This window comes from Pelodiscus sinensis, chromosome 4 (assembly GCF_052426305.1).
Source record: "Pelodiscus sinensis isolate ZL-2025 chromosome 4, ASM5242630v1, whole genome shotgun sequence".
NCBI classification, from domain to species: Eukaryota; Metazoa; Chordata; order Testudines; family Trionychidae; genus Pelodiscus; species Pelodiscus sinensis.
The window spans coordinates 45753837-45777346 of NC_143055.1; the positions used below are offsets into that span (position 1 = coordinate 45753837).

The window sequence follows — 23510 nt, forward strand, 5'->3', positions numbered from 1 at the left end:
CTTATAGTTCACAGGTAGGCTCCAATCTGCAAGTAAATGAAGGTCATGAGAATAGTAAGTAATGTTACTTACAGTATGGGAAGGATGTATGGTTCTAAAAGTAACTAATAAAGTAAAAAAGGTTCAGTAATAAGATAAAGAAAAACTGCCTTAAAATAAACAAACCCAAATCTTCTCAGTGTTCTACTGATAAGCAAGGAGGTGGAGAAGAAGATAAGAAAGGAAGACCTTGGGGGAAAAAGAGACCGAGAATCTTTTATGGATTAAGACTAGAAATAAGGGTGAATTGTATCAAATTGATTTTTAACTGAATTCAATAATTGCCAATGACATCACTTGTTTGTTATAGGGTATAAACAATCAACTTTTAAAGAAGGCTATTGCTAATATCTGCCTGACTATGCTGGAGTAGACAGACTTCTTGGTTTACCTTTTTGTAAGTATGTTGATCACATGCTTATAACAAAGTGTTGTTATTATACTGAATGTAGTAACTGTTTATTGTTAAACTATCAGACATATTTAAAGCATCTTCATATTGTAACCTTTGGTCTTTTATGGTTAAATTAGTATTCGGTGGTTTTCCTTATCAATATTAATAATTTCAAATATTCTATCACATGCCTCTAAAGCAGGAACGAGGAACAACAAAAACAAAACAATGAAAATTTCATGCATAAAAATACTTTCCTTCCAAGGACTGAATGAAGAACCGTCAGATAAATGACACTCCATGATTTTATACTTACCATGTTCCACTGAACTTAAATGACAAATCAGTGTCCATAGATTTATAGCTGAAGACATCTGACATGGCTTAACTAAGGTGATTTCTAGATACTAAATCACTATGTTATATGTACTAGTTTTATATTAGGATCACTTTTAATTTTAGAATTTTAGAAACTTAAAATACAAGAATTACCAAAGCCACATACATCCCTCTAATTTTGCCTTTTTACACAAGGGCTTTTCAGAAGGATTTCAACCCTTCTACAGTGGTTGAGAAGAGGAAATCCTTCTACGACTGAAGGTGGGGCTTTCAGAGCCATTACAAGCATACTGTAGCCAGAGTCAAGGTGAATATTTCATGCTAGATTTGCTGGGAAGCTCTCTTTACAAATATAGATGGATACTATCATAGTGTAAAATGCTTGCTTCCAAAACCTATTAAGAAACCTAAGTTTGGTATAGGTTCTAATTTCATTCAACTTTACCCATACTGTCCAAGCAAAGCATATTTGGAAAATGAGTTAGCTCGAACAATATTAAAAGATCAGTACAAATGGCTCTACAATTAGTTTCACTAAACCAACAGAATGAAAAGATACTAAGCATAGTCAATTTCTCTTTCAGTTGTGGGCAAAGAAACTACAGGAACAGTTCTAAAAAGAAGGGTTTAAAAAAAAAAGAGAAGTATAGAGTATAGAGTATCAGAAGTATAGCATGTACAAAGTTATTAAAGAACATATACTTTTCTGTACATTTTACTTGTAATTACTTGATGAAAATTAATATATCTAATAAAACTGGAAATAATTACTATAAGTACTAGAAAGTTATAGAGAGCTAAACTGTATCACTAAACTCACCTCATACCCTGCACCACTACAGGCGTAACCCAAGAAGGAATTATGCCACAGTGTATCACAATTCTTCCTCTGTTTCCCCTTTACTTTGGATGGGAGTAAGTTACTTTACATCTTATTCCCTACTCCGTGTGCCTGGCCAGATATAGCCATAACTTGTACCCCGCTTCTTGCTAGAAAGGGCAGGGAGAGAGAAATATTAGGACAAAAGATCCCTTTTCTACACCATCCAACCCATCCTCAACCCAGCCCTCTATTGCAGCAGCAATCTGAGAAGGCCTTACTCAGACATGCAGGGAAATAAGGGTGGAGCCTTAACAATCTTTCTTAGGCTACGTCTACACTGTGAAGCTATTTAGGGATCCCGGAAGTATCCTGAAATAGCTATTCTTTATCTTTAAAGCAACCCATTATTTCAAAATATAATGGGCTCGTTATTCCAACATCCCTGTAAACCTTGTTCCAGAAGGATGAAGGGACTTTTCAGAACAGTGACTTTAAATAAGCTATGCAATTTGCGTAGCTCAAATTGCATAGCTTATTTCAAGCTAAGGGTGCAGTGTAGATGCACCTTTGCTTCTCTGCATGGCAAAATAGGGATTTGAGATACTCCAACACACAGCGTGCAAAACTTTGATTAAAAATATTCAAAGAATTTAAATGCAAACTTACAGTAATAAAATTTTACTATTGCTCAACGTTATAACTTTCACAGCAATCATGATTCAGTCTCACTGCTTAAAAAGAAATGTAGCCTCTAACACTATATAATGGAATATAAATAAATAATAATTTGCCTCCAAAATTAGTTACTGAAGAAGTCATTATTTTGACTTGTGTGTAAAACTTCAAATATTGTATTAATATTATTTTCACATATAGCCTAATAAAACTGCACATCTTTCTTGGGAAACATTGCTTTTATAAATCAGTTCATTATATTTTTAAACCTAGTGATTATGAATCCTAACTAAGCAAGATGCTCAATATCTACAGTCTTCAACATTAGGGCAAGTTGTGCTAGAAATGCCTCTCATATATTTTAATGCATTAGGAATTACTGCATTCCTTGTCCCATGTATGAACTAACAGATTGCATGCAACATCCTTTAAAGAGTAAGAAAGTCAAGATAAGCAGCCATAACTCTTCAACAAGGTAACACCAATCCCAGTCATCTTCTGTTGGGTGGTGCTGATAAGGGTAGACAATATGCTCAATGCAAAAGCCAGAAATGAACAAGAAACGTCTTGATCAAAAAGTTCATAATTCACAGAAGAAAAACACTGCACTAAAGTTCCACAATCTAACCAGGTATCAAGCCCACTACAGAAACAATGATGGCAGCATGAACTGTCTGCTGTAGTGTAGTTACAGAGACACCAGTTGTAACTATCCATGAGAATACTTGTTTGCCAACTACCCAGAACAAGCATCATAAAACCCGCGTGGTATTCAGGTGGGAATGGACTCGGCGATGGAAGGGAGGCGGATCTGACAGCTGGCCCAGGGCTTTCCCCTGGCTCGGTGAGCGCTGGAGGGGGAAGACGCGAGGTGTGCGGGTGGGACACAGGCAGGCGGAGAGAGCAGTGGAAAAGGGGGGGAGGCACACGCGAGGATGAGGTGAGTGGGCAGCCGAGGGGCGGGCAGGCAGATGACAGAGACAAAAGAGGAGCACGGGCGGCAGGTTGGCCGGTGGGGGAGCGGGGGGCATGAATCCAGACACCCCGGGGATGGGCGTCACTGGACGTGGGCAGAAGGCTCCGCTCCAGCCGCAGCCCGTTCGGTCCCCGACTGTAGCGCAGAGCAAAAGCCGCAGCCTGGGGGGAGCGGATGGATCTCCGTCCCCCTCGCACCCCCCCCAGCACAGCTCCAGTGGCCGCCGCTCAGCTCCAGATACGAGGGAACAATGAGGCAGCCGAACGGAGTCGTAATCGCGGCCCAGCGCCCGGCACTCACCCTCCGCTCTGGAGCGGATCTCGGCCACTGTTTTCTGCACCGCGGGCATCGTCGCTGGCTCGGAGAGGGCGAAGCCGCTGCCTGCGTCCTAGCTCGGCACCTGTCGCTGCCGCCGCCCCCACTCCAGATCCGCGCGGCTTTGCCCGGGGCCCCGCACGAGCTGGGCCGGGCGGGGTAGGGGAGACCGTTGGGTTCGGCCTCACGCTGCGGTCACGCGCCCCGAAAACGGGCCGGTTGAGAGACTGCTGCCGCTTGCAACTGACAGTCGCGGCGCTAGCGCCGCTCACTCCCCCGCCCCCACCTCCGCCCCCAGGAACGTACCAACTTCCACCCACCCGGCATCGCCAACAAGGGGCCACTGCGGCCGCCCTCTTTTGTTGGGGTGAGCAGGCTCCGGACCCCACTAACGCTGCTCTATGGACCTGCCTTCCAGAGGCAAGGGGCGCTTGCGGACCGTTCCGTCTCCCCCTGTGCTTGGAGAAATGGAACGTGCCGCGCCTTGGGCCTCTGCCAGACACAAGAAGAGTGCGAGGAACGCGCCGCTCCTCGCTGCTGCGGTCCGGCTCCCACTGAAGACGGAAATCCAACCTCGGGCCGCAGCCCAGCTGTCCAGACAGGGCCGGGCTGCCCCCCGCTCCCCCGCCCGGGAAGGAGGGTGACACTAGCGAGGGGCTCTGCGAGGAGCAGCGCTGCGGGGCCCAGAGCTGCACTAAATCGGCGTAGCCCCCACTCGCGGTTGACTCGCCGGTGGGCCCGCAGCGGCACCTCGACATTCAGGGCCCAGGCCTGACCTACCCATGCGGGGAACTGCGTAGGGGCGCAGCGATGCTGAACTGCAGGTGGGGGGGGGGGGGGACTAAGTGCATGTGTGGACGAGGATAAACTGCTCAGCAGCACCATCCCAGCAACCGCGGCTCGTAGGTTTTAACCAGCCCTTCTGATACCCGCTGCCGCACGGGCTGATTGGGGCGTTAATTGCCCCTGAAACGTGTTCCGAGCCGGGTCACGTTCCCAGTGCAGAATGGCTGGTCAGCTGCTGCATGTGACGTGCCCTTTCCGCTAGGCTTTCAAAGGGCCAAAAGAGCAGGTCAGATGTGGGACTCGCTTACGCCTCTGAAAAGGGGATCGCTGTCACTTCTCTTTATTTGTCCAGTGCCGTTGCGAGGCTGGGTGCAGGTCAAAATATAGACAAGGACATGGTAACCCCTTGCAGAAGCTGAAGAAGAATGTTAAGCTATTTTTTTTGAAAAAGCATCACAGTGATATGTGCTCCTGTGGATCAAGATGACTTTTAAAAAAAGTTTCTCCCTCCTTCCTCCCTCTCCCCCCTTGTTACATTTTTTCAAGCCTGCCCCATATGACATTAAGCACTTCTCCAGTGTGGGCTGACAGTTTCAAACAGTAGTTTCCACAGCAGAGCAGTTTCACTTTTAGACTTCTCCTTTGATGTTAGCTTTGAACTGCAATAGGAAGATGAAGATAACTGGAGTGTTGCAGATACAACAACCTGATGGGTGAAAGAAAGACAGTGTCTTAGGAAAGATGGTGGGACTTTGAGCAGCAGGTCTTGATAGTATATTAAGGTTTGTATCCATTTTAGTAAGGTGGTATACAGACTACTTGGAGAGAAGGCAGCATAAAGTGCTACTGCCACAGAAAACTAGAGAGGATTTACTCTTAAATGCACACTAAAGACAGCCTTGAGTCCTCCAGAAATTAATCTTGTAATTATATGTACTATCTAGAGAGGAGAAAATCCCTCTAATCTGGTTTATGGAACATTCATGTAGACAGGAGATAAAATAATTTGTTTCTTAATTGACATAAGGTCCTTTTGTTGGTAAACTATGCTAAAATTTAATTGTATCCACATAATCAGTTAGGCAGTTGGACAAAAAGTACTTCAGATGCAGAATAAAGTGAATTGAGTGGGACTTGAGTATCTCCATCCCCACAAATCAATTAGCCTTAGCACATATTGTTTCAGAATTAACCTAGGGCTAGTGGCATGAGAGGAGGATGTTGTACTGCATAATGGGAAATCTGGATTTAGGAATAACTGGATTTCATCCAGGCTTTAGTCTTCCAACAGTGTTTTTGGCTACACTCCAGAAGAAAATGTGGTTCTTTGCACCATCACACTGCAGCAGGCATACAGGAAAGATTGCAGGGTGACCATTTATTTATGCTTTCTGCTAAAAGTAAGGAAAGGATATCTGACATTAAGAAAATCTTATTTAAGAAAATATAATACTACCTTTCATGCACAGCTTTAACAAACACCAATTAACCACTGTAGGCTAGATTCTTCAGGGAACAGCACATTTATGTATTTATTTTTTACTGAGACTCCCTAGAACTCTCCCACTAGCAGCCGTTCAGGAGAGGAGTGATTCTGCACGTCTTCCAGTCTGCAAGAACAGAACCCTAAGAAGAGAATTTGTGGTTAGGGTTGCCAGTCCTCCAGGATTGCCCTGGTAACTCCAGGAACTGAAATATTAATCTTTAATTAAAGATTATTATAAGGGGACTGTTAGCCCCTTACTAAAACTCTGTGGGAGTTTTTGGTTCACCAGCTCCCAGTATCAAAAGGGAAAGGGTCCATGAGAAATCAGGGCCCTGAGACTGACAGACCCCAGAGACAATGGAAAGCAGCCAACACTCCAGCTCGGCCTGATTGACAGGTTGGACAGGCCAGCGAGGAAAGTAAGAGGCCAGGCCCCGTCCTCCCTGTGAGCTGGGATTTTTCTGGGTCTCTCTGAGCAAGGAGAGAGCTGAGAGACAGCTAAGAGGAGCAAGCTGTGTGGTGAGGCAGTCCTGCAGCAACAGAGCCAGGCAAACACAGCCCAAGGAGTGCAAGCTGTGCTGAGGGGCAGTTTTGCAGCAACAGAGCCAGGCACACACAGTCCAAGGAGCATAGACCCTGTGTTGAGCAGCAGACTGACAGTGCTCAGAGAGCCAAAAGGGACAGAGAAGCAACGCAAGGAGCTGGGGACTGGCAAAGCAGCATAGCCTGCCACTGGGTGTGGTGAGCCGCTGGGACCAGCAAAGTGTGGGGGAGAGGCTCTGGACAGGGAGATATCACCAGCCAAGAGGCTCTGCAGGCCAGACTGGGAGAGGGGTCTGACCACCTAGAGCGTGAGGCTGTGTGGTCACTGCCAGAGCAAGCGTGTCCAGCCTGCAGCCCCCCTGCAGCACATCCAGGGCCTCTACGGGCCTATAAGGAAGAGAGGGTATGTCTACACTACCCCGCTAGTTCGAACTAGCGGGGTAATGTAGGCATACCGCACTTGCAAATGAAGCCCGGGATTTGAATTTCCCGGGCTTCATTTGCATAAGCGGGGAGCCGCCGTTTTTAAAACCCCGCTGGTTCGAACCCCGTGCAGCGCGGCTACACGGGGCTCGAACTAGGTAGTTTGGACTAGGATTCCTATTCCAAACTACCGGTACACCTCATTCCGAACTACCTAGTCGGAACTACCTAGTCCGACTACCTAGGAATCCTAGTCCGAACTACCTAGTTCGAGCCCCGTGTAGCCGCGCTGCACGGGGTTCGAACCAGCGGGGTTTTAAAAACGGCAGCTCTCCGCTTATGCAAATGAAGCCCAGGAAATTCAAATCCCGGGCTTCATTTGCAAGTACGGAATGCTTACATTACCCTCCTAGTTCGAACTAGGAGGGTAGTGTAGACATACCCAGACTGAACTGTCCTTACACTCTGCAGACTGCTGTTTTGATGTCCCCATGCTACAGAGCAGGACTGTGTGTTCTCATTTAACCATTCTCCTTTTTTCTTATTCTTTTCTCTTTAATCAGTTGATGTTTAATAAATTGTATTTGCTTTGAACCTTATGAAATGATCAGTGGGCCAAGAAAGCATGCAGTGTGAAGAGAGCACCTCGGTGTGGGGATTAAGCCCCAAGAAACCTGGGGTTTCCTGCATGTTGGGATTTTGAGGACTCTGCTACTCAGGAGAGTGGAAGGGGACCCCTCAGGATCAGGGAGGCTGTGGGATAAAGGAAGTGGGAGCGGGGACTCAGATCCTTTCGCTGGTCCATTTCACCGGCGTGATAAAGAAGCCAGGAAAGTTCCCCACAATAGCTGGACCATTCCCCCGTTTACATTATATTTTGTGATGAAACCTCCAGTAATACAGCCAACCAAAATTAGCAATCCTGCTTGTGCTACTGCATCCCCATTCCAAAGACTTACTGGGTAGAAAGAAGTAGAGCTGCCAACCACTGAATGAATTAGTAACAAAATACATGTGTGGAGATGGTATGCAATCGTATATGGACCGCTTCAAAACATAGCAAATTACTGAAGAGTGAGTTATTTAATGTCTTTTAAACACAAGAATGCAGATCCTCAGCTACCAAGCTCAGCATCAGTTAGCAGAGTTATGGTATAACAGCTGGGGACTTGCCATTGAGTGTTAAAAAATATGTTCAAACCATGTTTCTGAATTTGTTAATATTTCCAGTTGGCTATTCAAGTCTGAACAATTAATCCTATAGCTTTGGCAATCTTAATACTATTAGCTCTACAGCAGTGAAATCACCACAACAAATGTTTGATTTTAATATAAATTGTTCTGCATAAATTATGTAATGCATTCAGTAGGCTATTGACTCATGCATGTTAAAAAGCATAGGGCACCATTATTTTTTTTTAATCAGAGCTGTGAGAAATTCTGGTTTTAATTTTCAGAAATGTTATTAAACCTTAATAGAAACAAATATTCAAGTAAATATTGTAAGAAATTGTGTGAGCCCAGCAAGTTTAATCAAATGGTTATGCAAAGACAACACTTTTGGCTGTCAACTGTATGTAACTAACAAAGAATTTTGTAATCATCCTTAGCATCTTGCAACAGAAGTTCAGAGAAAACCCAGCATGTATCTATGGTCACACTCCATTCCAAGATCCAGGGAAAGCCACCTGTCTCTCGTTCCTTTTGTATTGTTTGAAAATTGGCATGTGAGGTCTGGCCCCCGCCCATATTTCCTGTAAATATCTTCAGCTGATTAGGCAGCCTTCATCCTCTGACTTTGCCACCCCTTTTCTATTGCATCAAATCCAGGAAAGTCGGCTGCAACTCCTCAAAGCTTTTTTTGCTTCATTCTGGGGTCAAAATGCAGTAGAATGCATACCATTAGGGAATGCTAGCTTTCCAGATACCCCAAGGGAATGAGAAGCTTGTCATCTAAATGGCCACAAAATGCCTTCATTTATGTGGTCCACTGATTATTTAAGAGGATACATTGACATCTGTTTAACTCTACATATTAAGTTTCCCCAAAATGCCTTTGGTGGACTTTAACTTTCGAAATGTATGCTGGAGGTCTCATGCAACCAGCAGGAAACATTAAAGATTCTAAAAAACTAAATGATAATTTTCCAAATAAAAAGAGACATTATAATTTATATTATACATTATGTTTAGGTACCAGTGATCATGACCTGATTACATTCAATCTGAGCAAGTTCAGGACAGTCACAACCAGTCTTACACACTCATCCACCGAGAAAGGCTAAGTTGCCAAAAAGGAAAATTATGAGCAAAATTGATTAGGAAGAATAATTTGGATTGAAAATGGAGTTCTTTAAGAAGAATTTATTAGATGGCTAAAAAGCCATAATCAAGAAAGAGGACAGTTTTGGCTAAAGCCTATGCTGGTGCACTAGAAAAGTGAAGGCAGAAATTAAAAAAACCTATAAACAAATGAGAAGGGGTGTGTGAAAGGAAGGTATTGAGGCCTACCCAGAATGTGTCAAATGAGCACCAGTTTAATTGTAAGTGGAAAGGAAAGGCAGCATTGTCAGATACAGGAGATAAAAAATAAAAACAAAATTTGATTGGTTGACCAACAATATCCCCGCTTTTAGGGAAGTAAGTAACTCAGACAGCAGTATGCAACAAAAGTGCTGATTACCCCAAATGGAGCAGACGAAAGTTTTTTGTAAGGGCAGAATGAGACAACAAAAATCTAGCGTCAGCAATTGTCAGGCGAGTGGAAGAGTACCAAAATACCAAAACAGGGTATATAAGGTTGGCTGAAACAGACCAAGAGTGGACGGGTTGCGAATCCGAAAAGCCAGGTCTGATCAACCAGGGCTCCCTCCCCGGCGCTGAATCTCGCTGCCGTACATAAGCTCCGAAAGGGGAACAAATAAGCTCCGAAAGGGGAATGAACACTGGTCGTAAGTTGCAACGAAAAAATCCAAAGAAAGGAAAAACATAAAGAAAAGAATATCTCCTGAATCTAAGCAATGCTTCTATCTCTCGTAACACTAGTATTATATATTTGTTAACTCCATAAATTGTTTAAAGGTAACTCAGGAGGGTATATCTGTAGGAGAAGTTATTATTTCTTGTTTTTTTAACTGTACTGTTTTTCTATTTTTTCTTTGTATATTATATTGTCTTAAAAGAATCAAAAATAGTGAATTGATTTAAATGGAAAATTGATTATAAAGTAAATAGAAAAAATAAAAAAATCTTTCTTTGACCCTAAAAAGAAGTATTCCTCTCTCTGTGGTTTCAAATCCTTTAAAGAACCAAACCCAGTTACCCAAAGGGGGGAGGGAGATAACTTCTAATTAACATTCATCACTATGTTGTCCGTACTTCATTAGGGAAGAAAGTGGCATCAGTTGAAAAAGTACATAGCTGAAAGGGCAAAGGACAAGAAAGAGGATTTTTTTTAATGTCAGAATTTCTTTTGTTCCTAATGATGAAGATGGTAACAACAATAATGCAGAAAAGGCAGAAGCATTCAGTGAATATTTCTGTTCTGTACAGGCAGTCCCCGAGTTACGTGGATCCGACTTATGTCGGATCCGCAGTTACGAACGGGGCTTTTCTCGCCCCGGAGGACGGGAGCGGCGGGATGCCCAGATGCTCCGCGGTCCACCGCCCCCGTCCTTCGGGGCGAGAAAAGCTGCTCCCCGTCTCCCTGGTTTGCAGGGAGACGGGGAGCAAAGCCGTGGAGCACGCCCGCAGCGGGACAGCCCAAGCGTGCCTGGGCTGTCCCGCTGTGGGCGTGCTCCAAGGCTTTGCTCCCCGTCTCCCTGCAAACCAGGGAGACGGGGAGCAAAGCCGCAGAGCACGCGAGCAGCGGGACAGTCCAGGCGTGCCGCGGCTGTCCCACTGCTGGCGTGCTCCAAGGCTTTGCTCCCCGTCTCCCGGGTCTGCTGCTCAGACCAGGGAGACGGGGAGCAAAGCCTTGGAGCACGCCAGCAGTGGGACAGCCGCGGCACGCCTGGACTGTCCCGCTGCTCGCGTGCTCTGCGGCTTTGCTCCGCGTCTCCCAGGTCAGCAGACCAGGGAGACGGAGCAAAGCCGTGGAGGACTTGGGCGGTCCCGCCACCCCCGTCTCCCTGGTCTGCTGGGGGGGAAGGTGCAGCTAATACTTGACTGACAGGAGAGTAATGAAGCAAAATGCAGGACAATGTAGCACTTTAAAGACTAACAAGATGGTTTATTAGATGATGAGCTTTCGTGGGCCAGACCCACTTCCTCAGATCAAATAGTGGAAGAAAGTAGTCACAACCATATATACCAAAGGATACAATTAAAAAAAATGAACAAATATGAAAAGGACAAATCACATTGCAGAACAGAAGGGGGATGCGGGGGGGGGGTGGGAAGGGGGAGGAAGGAAGGAGAGTAATGAAGTTCCTTTCTGTTCATTAGCAACTAAGGAGAATAGTAAACATCTAGAGCTAAACATTTTTAAAATAAACATATCTTGCAAGGTTGCATACTAAAGTCCTATAAGGCAAAACTCTGGCCTGCTGATGTTAATTCCTAGAATATCAAAAACATTCTAAAAGATTGGAAGAGTGTTGATGTTGTGCCAATATTCCCAGAGGTCAAGCAGGATGATCCAGGTAATGAGATTTTCTTCATAACGTATCAAAGATGCAGCTCCTTATCCATCCACACAGCTAAAAACTCATCCAAGCTTTCAATCAGCTTGTGTCTCAAATACTGCATCATCCTTTTCTCTGGCACTGACAAACATAATCTTGCCACACTTACATCAGTTCAGAATGCTGCTGCAAAGATCATTTTTTCAGCCTGTTATTTTGACCATTTCAGCCTTCTCTTTGCACTGCTGGCTCCCCCTTCAATAATGCATCAAAATAGGTATTCTCTTTCAAAGCCCAGCACATTTGCCCAGTCAACTTAATTTGCTAATTGAGATGTCTACTCTCACCTCCAGTCTATTAATCGAGTTCCTATGTACAATAGTAATACCCAGAATAAGTAATGATGTAAACCAGTTAAATTGACATCAATCCTAAGGTAAATAATGGAAAAGCTGATAAAGAATAGGAATATAATTAACTGTCCACATGGTTTTATGGAAATACACCTCAAGCAAATCTGTTTCGTTCTCTGATGAAGTTACAAGTTGGGTTGATAAAGGTAACTGAATACATTTTTAAAAGTTTTGAAAGGTTTGAGTTAGGTCTTAGCTATTATTTTAGATCTGTCAGTCAGTTCTAAATCCATTTAATGTGTGCTCTATTATATATTGTAATTTTTAACCAGAATGTTGTGGTCTATTAGTGTTCCACAGGGATCATTGTTAGGTCCAATGCTATGTAACATTTTCACCAATAATCTGGAATATAAAAATCACTGCTGATAAAATTTGCAAGTGACACAAAAACTGGTGCATTGGAAAATGAGGATAGTAGTATAGAGAGCTTCCTGAATTGCTTGGAAAACTGCACCCATTCGGACATAATGCATTTTAACACAGTCAAATGTTACATCTAGAAATAAAGAATGCAGCCTATAACTACAGAACAGAGGGCTGAATGAGGAAATGAGTGACTCTGAAGAGGATTTAGACAATCCTCTGTTTGTGTGGACAAACAGCTCAAAATGAGCTCCCAGCATGATACATTGGCAAATATGCCTAATACAATCCTTGGATGTATAAAGAGGAGATGTTAGGTTATATGATCTCTGTTTGGGGCACTGGTGAGGCAGACTGGAATACTAGGACTAATTTTGGTGTCCACATTTTAAAAGGGAAGTTGAAAAATTGGAAAGAAAGAAAAAGCCACAAAGATGGCACAAGGGCTGGGAAAAGTGCCTTACAGTGAGTTCAATCTGTTCAAAAATATTAAGAAGCGACTTGATTATGGTATCTAAGTACCTTCACTGGGGGACTATGCTACTTATTAAAATGCTCTATCAGAAACATAACAAGAATGAATGGCTGGAATCTGAATACCGAAAAATTCAAATTAAGAGGCAGGAACAAAAACAATTCATACTCACCCTCTCTGTTAAAAATCATTGCACGAACTACCAAGTGAAACGGTGGGGTCTCCATCTCTTGCAATCTTCAGATCAAGACTAGATGCTTTTCTGGGTTTGGACTTTGGTCAAACAAATTATGGGACTCAGGGCAGACAAAATTAGAAGAATTTTAATGTCCTGAAATATAATCTAATACATGTTGAACTTCTCTAGTCCAGCACACTCTGGTCCGACAACATTCATAATCTGGCAAGATTTTAATTAGCCTGATGTCTACTTATCATGAGTGCAGCCAAGTTTCCTGCAATCCCAAAATGTTTGTTTACAGCCACCAATCCAGGCTGTTAGTATTCTGTGCTGATATTTAGCTCTATTTCACCCCTAAATGTTTTCTAAGAGCCCAGTAAGCAGTAGAAGTGTTGGTAATAAGGATGCTAAGTATCGTGTAATTGATTAATTGAGTAGTCGATGCGGCAGCATTTTAAATGGGCAGTGCCACACAGCTGATCTCTGGCTCCATGCTGTGCTGCCCCTTTGAAATGCTGTGGCTGCGTTTCAAAGGGGCAGTGCTGTGCAGAGCCCAGGATCAGCTGTGTGGCTCTGCCCCTTTGAAACTCGGTGGCAGCATTTCAAAGGGACAGTGACATGCGGAGCCCAGGTTCCCCCTCCCTTACTGCCTCTATCTGATAGAGGCAGCAAGGGGGGAGACTATCCTTTCGACTATCCAATAAGCATTTGCTTATCAGATAGTTGACTAGTCCTTAACATCCCTAGTTCGTAATGCTGCTGGTTTGGCAAATTATGTGTTTTGGCCCCAGTCAGGTTCCAAGGGTGCCAGATAAGAGAAGTTCAACCTGTAATCTCTTTTGGCCTTACATTCTAAAGGGATAGTGCTTACACAGTTAGGTCAGCACATAAGAGTGTGAAGAGATGGAGCATTCTTAGTGCTGGTGGATTCTTCAAAGACTTTAACTGCCAAACTAGCAAACCCCTATTAAACATGAACAAGCTGAATTTCTCTCAAAAGCTTGTAACTTGGCCAGATTTGGGTGAATTTTCAGTAGAACAGCAGAAGGCATATCTGTGATATCTGGGTGACCCTCCTGTCAAACTTCAAACCTCTGTTTGAAAGCATGGAAGTGCTCAACCTTCTCAGTTTAACAACTGTCACATTTTTACTTTGGGAACATGAAAGAGGACTGGTGGAAACATCAAGCAGTTAAACTCGAAGATGCAGCTGATAGAATTCTTTAAGCTCATGTCTGTGATGGGCCAAAGACAGTCTATGGGCCACGCATTGCTGGCTGTACACCAGTGCACTCTTCTGATGGTCTCACTTTGATCATGGATAGTGCTAAAATCCTTGACCGCTGGGCTGAACATTTTCACAAAGTATTGAACCAGACCTCAACTTTTGACAGCAGTGTTCTTGTAGAGATTCCTCAGTGCCTAATGATTTACAGCTGAACATACCATCAACTTTTGTTGAAGTACAAAAAGCTGTTAAACAGATGAAATCTAGAAAGGCACCTGGCAGTGATGCAATTCCATCAGAAATTTATAAAGCTGCTGGTGGCCAGCTGATGTACCATCTCACCCATTTATTTAGCACCATTTGGGAGAAGGAGCTAGTCCCCAGGACTTCAAAGATACCCTGATTGTACACATATATAAGAGGAAAGATGACCATGCGTGTTGTGATAACCATCAGGGCATCTCTCTACTCTGTATAGCTGGTAAGATCCTGGCCCGCGTCCTTTACAATCAGCTTTCACTACATGTGTTTAAAAATGGTATTATTCCTGAAAGCCAGTGCAGATTTCGTGCCGGTCGAGGCACTGCCGATATGATATTTACAGCCAGACAGATACAAGAGAAATGTAGAGAACAACATCAGGACGTCTGGATGATTTTCATCGATTTGACCAAGGTGTTCAACACAATCAACAGAAATGGGCTCTGGAAAATACTTGGGTGAATTAGCTGTCCTGAAAAATTTATCAACATTGTTCTGTCTCTCCATGATAACATGCTTAGCCACATCCTTGACAATGGAGAGACATCAGCACCTTTTGAAATATCAAATGGTACAAAGCAAGGATGTGACCTTGCTCCTCTCCTGTTCAGCATCTACTTTTCAATGATGCTGTTAGTTGCTTTTAAGGACTGCACATTGGGCATATCTATTCAGTTTCAAACAGATGACAGTATTTTCAGTCTCTAGAGACTTCAGGGTTGCACTAAAGTGGTTACTACAACTATTCATGACCTTCTGTTTGCTGATGACTGTGCATTGATGGCTCATTCAGTGAAGGATGCACAGGAGCTTTTTGATCACCTTGTTGCTTCTGCTCACCATTTTGGACTCACAATGAGCCTCAATAAGAAAGATGTTATGCCTCAGCCTGTCTGGAAAGAGCCCAGCACTCCATTGATCACTGCTACTGGTACAGTCCTTAAAGCTGTTGACAAGTTCTGCTATCTGGGAAGCGTACTGTCCTCTAGCATAAACATGGATCATGATGTATCTGCTAAACTAGCCAAAACCAGTGCTGCCATTGGAAAATTGACCAAACACCTATGAAATGACCATGGTATTAAACTCCATACCAAGACAGCGGTTTATCAGGTAGTTGTCCTGAATGTCCTGCTGTATGGCTCGGAGTTATGGACAATATATCGTTGCCATGTTTTGAAGCTCAGTCAGTCCATATGCGTTGTCTGAGGAAGATTGCCCACATGAATTGGTGGGACAAAATTCCTAATACGGAGGTTCTTAAGATGAGTGGTGTCATGGGCATGGAAGCAATGCTTATGAACAAACAGTTTTACTGGATTGGTCATGTTATGAGGATGGATGATTCACAGATATCAAAGATGGTCTTCTATAGCTAGCTTGCTTATGGAAAGCACTCTATTGGTGGTCAGTATAAGCGCTATAAAGACATCTTAAAGGCCAATATGAAGTCATGTGGCATATCTTCCAATGATCTGGAAACTCTAGTTCAGGACAAATTGTCCTGGCAACAAACCATTGTACAGGCTCTTAATTGCTTTGAGAGTCAGTGTGTCCAAGCATTGCAGGAAAAGCGCAGGATCCGAAAAAAAAAGCCGTCAACTGAAGGTGCTGTATGTTCATGTGACATCTGCAATTGTCTCTGCTGATCAAGGATTGGTTTAGTTGCTCACCAACAGTGTCATAGAAGATGAGATCCATCAATCGATGGCTCAGTCCAAGAAGAAGACGATGACTTTGGGCAAGGCAATGTAGTTCCCCCAATCTAGTTCTGAAACAGTGGAAGCATTTTGCTAAAATAAAATAAATCTGAGGCAGACAACTGGCATGAAAAACTTCGGAGCAAACATTTAAGTTTGGCAAAGCTGCTAAAACAGTTTTTTTAACAAGTGGTGTTGAGTAACCTTAATTACAGGCAGCACTATCAATTTCTCTCTCTCTCTCTCTCTCTCTCACACACACACACACACACACACACACACACACACACACGATAAAGTACTCAAAATACATTATACTGTATATTTCTTCTTAGGGTTGTGCACTGTAATACAGACTATTTCAATGAATTTTACAAAATGTAACTACAGATGAAAAGACCAGTATTTCGAGGAAAGCCTGTCGGAAAACTGAACAGTTTTTGCATTGGAAAGGACAACAGCAAAAACAAAACCCAGAACATATAAGAAAATCATTGTATCAAAAAGATTATTATACTGCATGAAATTATTTTAATGTAAATTAATAGCAAACACCCATTGGCTTCAGTCTGAGTAGGATGATATCCTAATTAGTGTAATTGCAATACCTATTATCCCACTCATGTTAGCAAGGTATGATACAGTTGATCCCTAAATCCCCAACAAGTTAAATTAATGTCACTGTCTCTCAGTTCCTTCAAATGGACTATCAAAATTTTTTACTTAAAAACAATTTCAAGTTTTGAGATCCTTTGTAAGCTTTTCACCTTACATGGAAAATGTATAAGCATTATTATGTGTCAGTTTTTCAATATCTTTTTTGTCAAGTGTGTATAGCCCCAAGTAAATCAAACAATTCAGATAACTTTTCAAAGAAAGACTTTCCTAAAAGTGTATTTACTTAATTTCAAGATCCATATATTTGCATGTATTATGATTATATTGTTTTTATCAAGTTTGACAATGCACATATACATTTTACTCTATTAAACAGTTAGTTTGAATATTAAAGTGAGACTGTAAGGCTCGATTCCCTGCCCCCAGGACCCTATAATTTAAGTGTTCACATTTGTTTTATCTCATTCCAATTTCATGAGTAAGGAATATAAGAATCTGTTTCTGCACAGGAGTTAGTTCATTGCTAGTGCAACATCTTCTGGCTGTGCAAGACATAACATAACAGGCTCTCTTCTCCTCTAGTAACCCCTGCCAATAGCCAGTCTGGCTCTGTGATATCTTGCTTTATTTTGTTATTCAACTCTCCAGGTATGTCATTTTAGTTCCACTTCTTCTAGGATAACATCAGTCTCAAACAGATGGTAGTCTCACAGCCTTGGGTCAAGTCTTTGGCCTAAATCTCATCCTTAGCCCTTCCACATCAGGTCTCCAGGGTTTTTCACACCACCATGTACAGAGGCCAGTAGGTGATCCCAGGCCCCTGTAGTAATTTAGGGCCCTTTGCTTCTGCCAACATCAGCCTGTCTGCACATCTTTGCACAGCCTCTTCTTAGGTCCTCTGTGTACCTGCATGCTCCACAGGTTCTACAATCTCTCCATCTTCCTAGGTTCCATAGTCTTTCAAGGTTCACCTGTCTTTGAGAGCTGCAGCTTATAGAGCCCCTGAAAAAGCCCCCAGTGCAAAATTCTGTTTCTACAATAGAGTTAAACTTTGGTTCTTTTCATTTAATTATGTGGCATGCCTCACTCTCATTTCTGTTTGAGGAGGTGTGGGAGTGGAATTCATAAAAGAGAGAAAGAGTTTAAGAAAAGATATGCAAGACAGGACAAAATGAAAGGAGTTGAGGAAGAAGATAAGAGAAAGGAAAAGATGGATTACATAGGATGTTTTTGAGAACAGATGCTTTATGAATAGTCTTCTCCTAAATACTGAGTGTTGAAGGTTTTGGCTTGTTAAGTAATATGTTCTATTAATTTTGTGGCTTGATGGTATTTTTAGTTATTGTATGTTCCTAGCCCTTTTGGGATTACCAAGTAAAGAACTTTTTTTCAAGAATGCCTTATTGCAATCAAAGTTCCTTTTGAGTAAGGATAAAACTCTAAAGGCTATTTTCAAATTTGTATTAACAAGTTTTGGCACAATCCAGAGAACAACTATTAAACTTATCAAAATTATGATGGGTCTTTGTAAGAAGCACAGGCAGAAGAACTTACGCCTACAGCATAGAGAAGAGAAGACTTCTTGGAGACTGAAGATGTAGCTAATTACTACTTGCCACTGTATTACTAGATGCAATGTGTCACAACAGCCAAATGTGCATCCATATTTTGAACTACATGTACAAAACAAAGAACATTACATAATTGCTCTCCTTTTTATTAATTTGACAGTGAGCAGATGACATTTATGTTAGTGATGTTCCGAAAGTATGGAATTCTGTTCTTGGAGCTAGCGAAGACTGAACATTTGTTTCTGAAACTCATTTTTCATTTTCATCATTATATTGTTGCTCTTCCATATTCATACACTCTTTTTAAGAAGTGTATTTTAGTGCCAGGTTTTATTGTTACATGTTGTCAAACACGGATTTTTAGTTAAAGAATTCTTCTTTTAGTTCAAAAATCAATAGAATTGTCCTGTTTATAGAGCAAACAGTATTTATCTATTAATGTTCATTTGATTGCACATGACAATATATATGAAAAAATTAGAATAAATATGAATAGCAGAGCTCAGTAAATAATTGTCAAATGATGGGTTCTTCCAGGCCTATGCAAGGGCTCTCCACAAATCTCCACTCAGGAGCAACAACCCCAGAGAATTCTGTTCTGAATCTGGGTAGCGAACAAATTTATAGTTAATTTCTACTGGTGTAAGAAAAAGGCTGACTCATCATTGTGTTATTCCAATTTAATGACACAGTGACTTCATTGATTTCAATGGAGTTAGAGAGACCCAAACTAGAATAATTTAGTGAGTAATCAAGGTTATGGTCAGCCTAGAAATATAGTCTGCATTTTAATTATAGTTAAGATATGTAAAGAAAACAATTACCTCAGATATCTACCACCAGATTCTAGGTCCTCCAATTTCACATAAAATCATCTTAACCAGTTTCCTGAGGAACCCCCTTCACAGGAATCTTTGCGTGGCATAGAACTCATATTGTTATTTACCCTATAACTAACGGCCCATAGTACAACAGACAATCTGGTAGAAACAGAACATGGCTACGGCATCTTTATGCTCTGCCAGTTCTTAGCTCCTGGAAGAAAGCTTTGGGATTGTAGACTGGCACAAATTAGAGGAGCTTCAGCTTGTTTTATAAGCACTGTAAAAGGTGCAGGATCCCATTAGTCTCTGAATCTCAGCCTGTGTTTCAACTCTTCTCCAGCATTTTCAGTAACCCTTTAAATTAAAGTCTTCCTTAAAATGTAATTCAGTAGTAAATATTGTATATAAAATTACTTTGTGTTTTAAATAAAATAGGAAAAGAAAAAGCCCAACATGTTAAATGGTTGTGAAAACCCTGTAAGTCTGAAATAAATTATGTTTGGTTTTTAATACAACTCTTAGTACAGATAAAATGGTATGATTTTTCTTTCAGATCTCTCTGCTCTACAGTACCTCTGAGAAAACATTTGGCAGATTGAAGTGAAAATTAATAATGTAAGTGCTTGCACTTTTCCAAAGATTGCTGGGAATTTGCAACAAATGCTATGTTCTATTGTTAAATTCCTTTTACATTATTCACCCTTATGTGATATTGCAGTAGCTGCAGACTCTGCAATGAAGTTCAAACTCTTGTAACATTTTGAATAAAACCCGAAATCTTACTAGAGAAGTGCTTAGTCTCAGGACTGCAGAATTTAAACCTTTTCTGGTGAATAGTTATAAAAGTTAAATTTGAAGACAAAACGATTCAGGAAAACAACCATATAGATCTATAATTTCCCCTCCCCCCAAATAAATAACCAGCACCCAGTGACTAAAGGGTTAACTCAGCTACCTAGCAAAGGTGTTGGCTAGGGGGGATTGGGCAGTCAGCCAATAAACATACAAGTAGGAATTTCAAACTGGGAAAGAGGGATTTTTCTCTCTCTCTGTTTGAGATCAGAGCAGTTTCTCCCAGGTATTGAGGCAATTAGGAGATGCTTCTCTCTCAAAAAATGGAATTCTTGAAATGTGTAAGTAGGGAAAAGTTTAGATAGTCCATCAAGGTTTATTGTTTTCCTTGTATGGGGTTTGGAAATCATGTCTGAGCTGGCTAATTGTTTTTCTCTTTTGTAACTAAGGATTACAGCCCAGGGACTTTCCCTGAGTCTAAGTAGTTCATGGCTATTTACCACCTAGTCAATGTACTATGCTTGCAACAGTAGTTTTGTTTTGATTTGTTTGAAAAGAGTTTTCTTTTTATTTTGATTAATTAGTATTGGTTAATAGTTGTGGCTTTAGGATTAAGTGCCTAGTTACCCAGGCAGAGTCCATTGTCCTCTGTGGATTCCCTCTTCATTTTTCCTACTCCAAGCAAAATGGAGGTTGGGGGCAGGAGGAAGAGTTTTACTTTAGGGGAGGAGATTCCCAAATGACCTCTGTCCTTGGAAAAGGGGTTTTATTTTATATTTTCTTTTAATCATTTGGGTAGTGGTAGCACAGAACCGATCTGGTCTTTTTTGAATCTCAGGGGGACTGAGATTGAATAAGTTTGTCTCTGGGAATCAAGTGATCTGACCCAGGATGACCGTTTTCATGTTAATTAGATTGGATTGCTTAAATGTGACCCTCAGTCCATGAGGGGGCCATTTAGGGATCTGGGGCAAATCTGTCAGGGATGGTACTTGGTCCTGCCGTGAGGGCAGGGGACTGAACTCAATGACCTCTCAAGGTCTCTTCCAGCTCTATGAGAGGTATATCTGCATATTAAATAAGCACATTTAAATATAGGTCACAACTGCCTCTTTCACCCAAACTCCCTCCCTAACCTCCATCCCAGACCCTGCAGCTCCTCCATTAATATCATGGAAGAGTGTGCTCCTCAACCACTTCCCAAATTCTTGGAGTGGCTCCCCCTGTCAAAAATTTTTGCCATCCCTGCTTTATAGTGATATACTCAAAGGGTATGTCCAGACTACATGCCTCTGCCGACAGAGGCATGTAAATTAGACATACCAACATAGTCAATGAAGCGGGGATTTAAATATCCCCCATTTCATTAGAATAAAAATGGCCACCACATTGTGCCGGCTCAGCTGTTTGTCTGCACAAAGTGGCAGTCAAGACGAGGATCGGTCGACAAGGAAAGCCACTGTCGACCGATCCTGTAAACCTCATTTCACGAGACATAAGGGATCGGTCAACAATGGCTTTCCTTGTAAACCGATCCTCGTCTTGACTGCCATTTTGTGCCGACAAACAGCTGAGCCGGCATAACGTGGTGGCCATTTTTATTCTAATGAAGCGGGGGATATTTAAATCCCCGCTTCGTTAACTATATCGGTATGTCTAATTTACATGCCTCTATCGGCAGAGGCATGTAGTCTAGACATACCCAAAGAGTTCAATATATTGTATCTTAAGAAGTTCCCGAGAGACTTGATTACAATCTAATTTTCTACACAAAGAACAGATATTTAATAATGGCCCTTCAGTCTAGCAAAGAAAATTATATCATGATCCAGTGTCTGGAAGTTAAGCTAGACAAATTCTGACTGGAAATACAGTGCACATTGTTGGTCATGAGTATGATTAATCTTTGAACAATTTACCAAGGATCATAGTAGTATTCAAAGGGAAGCGGTGACCTACCAGGAAAAAGAGATGGATGGATTATTAGGAGATATCAGGACTTCCAGCACCAAATAGCATTTTCCCTTACTTGTGCCAAATGTTGTCACTGAAATTTTAAATGCACATGAATTTAGCTCGGTATGTTATTCCAGTTCTGAGATGGATATATTGATCTCCTTTTAAATATTGAATTGGGTTTAAAAATTGCTTTACTTACCAAAATATGTGCACTTTGTGTGTTTATCTGTTATCGTTTCAACATTGCTTGCAATCTACTGAAACCAGTAAATGGCTCTAAATCTTGATTAAATAAAAGAAACAGTGTGGTTCAATGAATAAAGCACAGTATTTGGCATCAGAAGACAGATTAAGGAATAGAACCTGCTATGGAACTGCAGTGTGATGCTGGGCAAGTTTCTACTATTATCTGTGACTGTTTCTAGTCCACACTTTCAACTGTTTAGATTAGTGGTTTCCATATATTTAACAGTTGTGCCCCACCTTGTCTATGCTCCCTATTGGAGCCAGACCAGGAGCAGCATCATGGGGGACGAGGGGGATGGAAGGAGACAGAGTTGAGGTTAAGGAGCCAAGGGGTACAGTTGGGGATGGGTCTGGGGCTAGGAGCAGAGCCATGGCTAGGGTCCAAGGCGGGGGGTGGGACCAGGACCAGGGCTGGGACCAGGGCCAGGGCCAGGGCTTGGTGCAAAGCAACAGCCAAGCTGCAATTAGGGACTGAGCCCGGGAGTGGATCTAAAAGCCAGGGCGAAGGCTGGGCCAGAGCAGAGATGGGAATGGAGTGGGGTTGGGTGGTGCTAGGTTGGGCCCAGTTTCCAAATGTTCTTTCATGCCTCAGTGGAGGGCACATGCAATGGTCTGGGAGACTTATGATTTAGACTGTGAATTGTTTGGGATAGTATCTGACTCTTATTATTCATTTGTACAGCACCTAGCACAATGAAGCAAGGATCTCAGTAATAGAAATCAATATTAATAAAGCTAGGAAACACTTTAGGCCCAATCTTGTAGGATATTGAATGCTTCCTGTTTGGTACTGATTATTTAGGCTCCGATATTCTTAGATGCTCTCTTACAGGATCAGGCACCGTTAGCTGTTGCGTAACTCCTCGTTTGGAACACTCCATGCCTTTGACAGCAGTACTAGCCCAATACTCATTCACATCAAAATGTCACTTCACATTTTTTCATGAGCTTATTAGTTCATGGTCAGATTTTCAGTATTGTATTTTATGCTTTTCGTGGGTCTGAATCACAGGTGTGTTATGGTTATTTTGTAGTGATCCTATTGTAAAGCTGACATGAAGACAGCGAATCCATCCTTTTCAGGAATATTTTTGAATGAATAAATTGGAGTGTGTGTGTGTGTGTCAATCTCAGAGTGCAGAGTTTCCATACTGTGTCCAAGAAAATTGGGAGATGGCCAGGGTGCCCCCATGTCCCTGGATTCTCGGCTGCCAGCCTGGCCCCAGAGATATAGAAAGATTATGTAACCTATCTAAAATTAGATAGAAAGTTTAGCCAAGCTGGGAATACAGTTGCAGAATTCTAACTCCTCGTACCCTGGTTTTACCACAAGCCCACATAAGCTGAAACAGGATAAACAGAAAAGGGAAGGTAGCCAATAGCTAAAGGGAACCTTAAAGTGAGCATCTGTTCCCTCATTAAAAAAAAAACATTCCACTATGCATGATTTCC

General features: G+C 42.1%; 1 protein-coding gene across 4 annotated transcripts in view; it reads right to left on the bottom strand.

Annotated features, from left to right (window-relative positions):
• ATP8A1 (ATPase phospholipid transporting 8A1) overlaps positions 1-3827 on the bottom strand; it is a 222352-nt gene extending 218525 nt beyond the window's left edge. For 3 of the 4 annotated variants that reach the window (XM_075930509.2, XM_006111916.5, XM_006111917.5), the window contains exon 1: positions 3547-3827. In XM_075930509.2, the coding sequence (XP_075786624.1) occupies positions 3547-3595 (49 nt within the window). In that variant the 5' untranslated portion in view covers positions 3596-3827. The remainder of the gene's footprint in view (positions 1-3546) is intronic. The other variant, XM_006111918.5, reaches the window with a different exon arrangement.
• Between the last annotated feature and the right edge of the window lie 19683 nt (positions 3828-23510).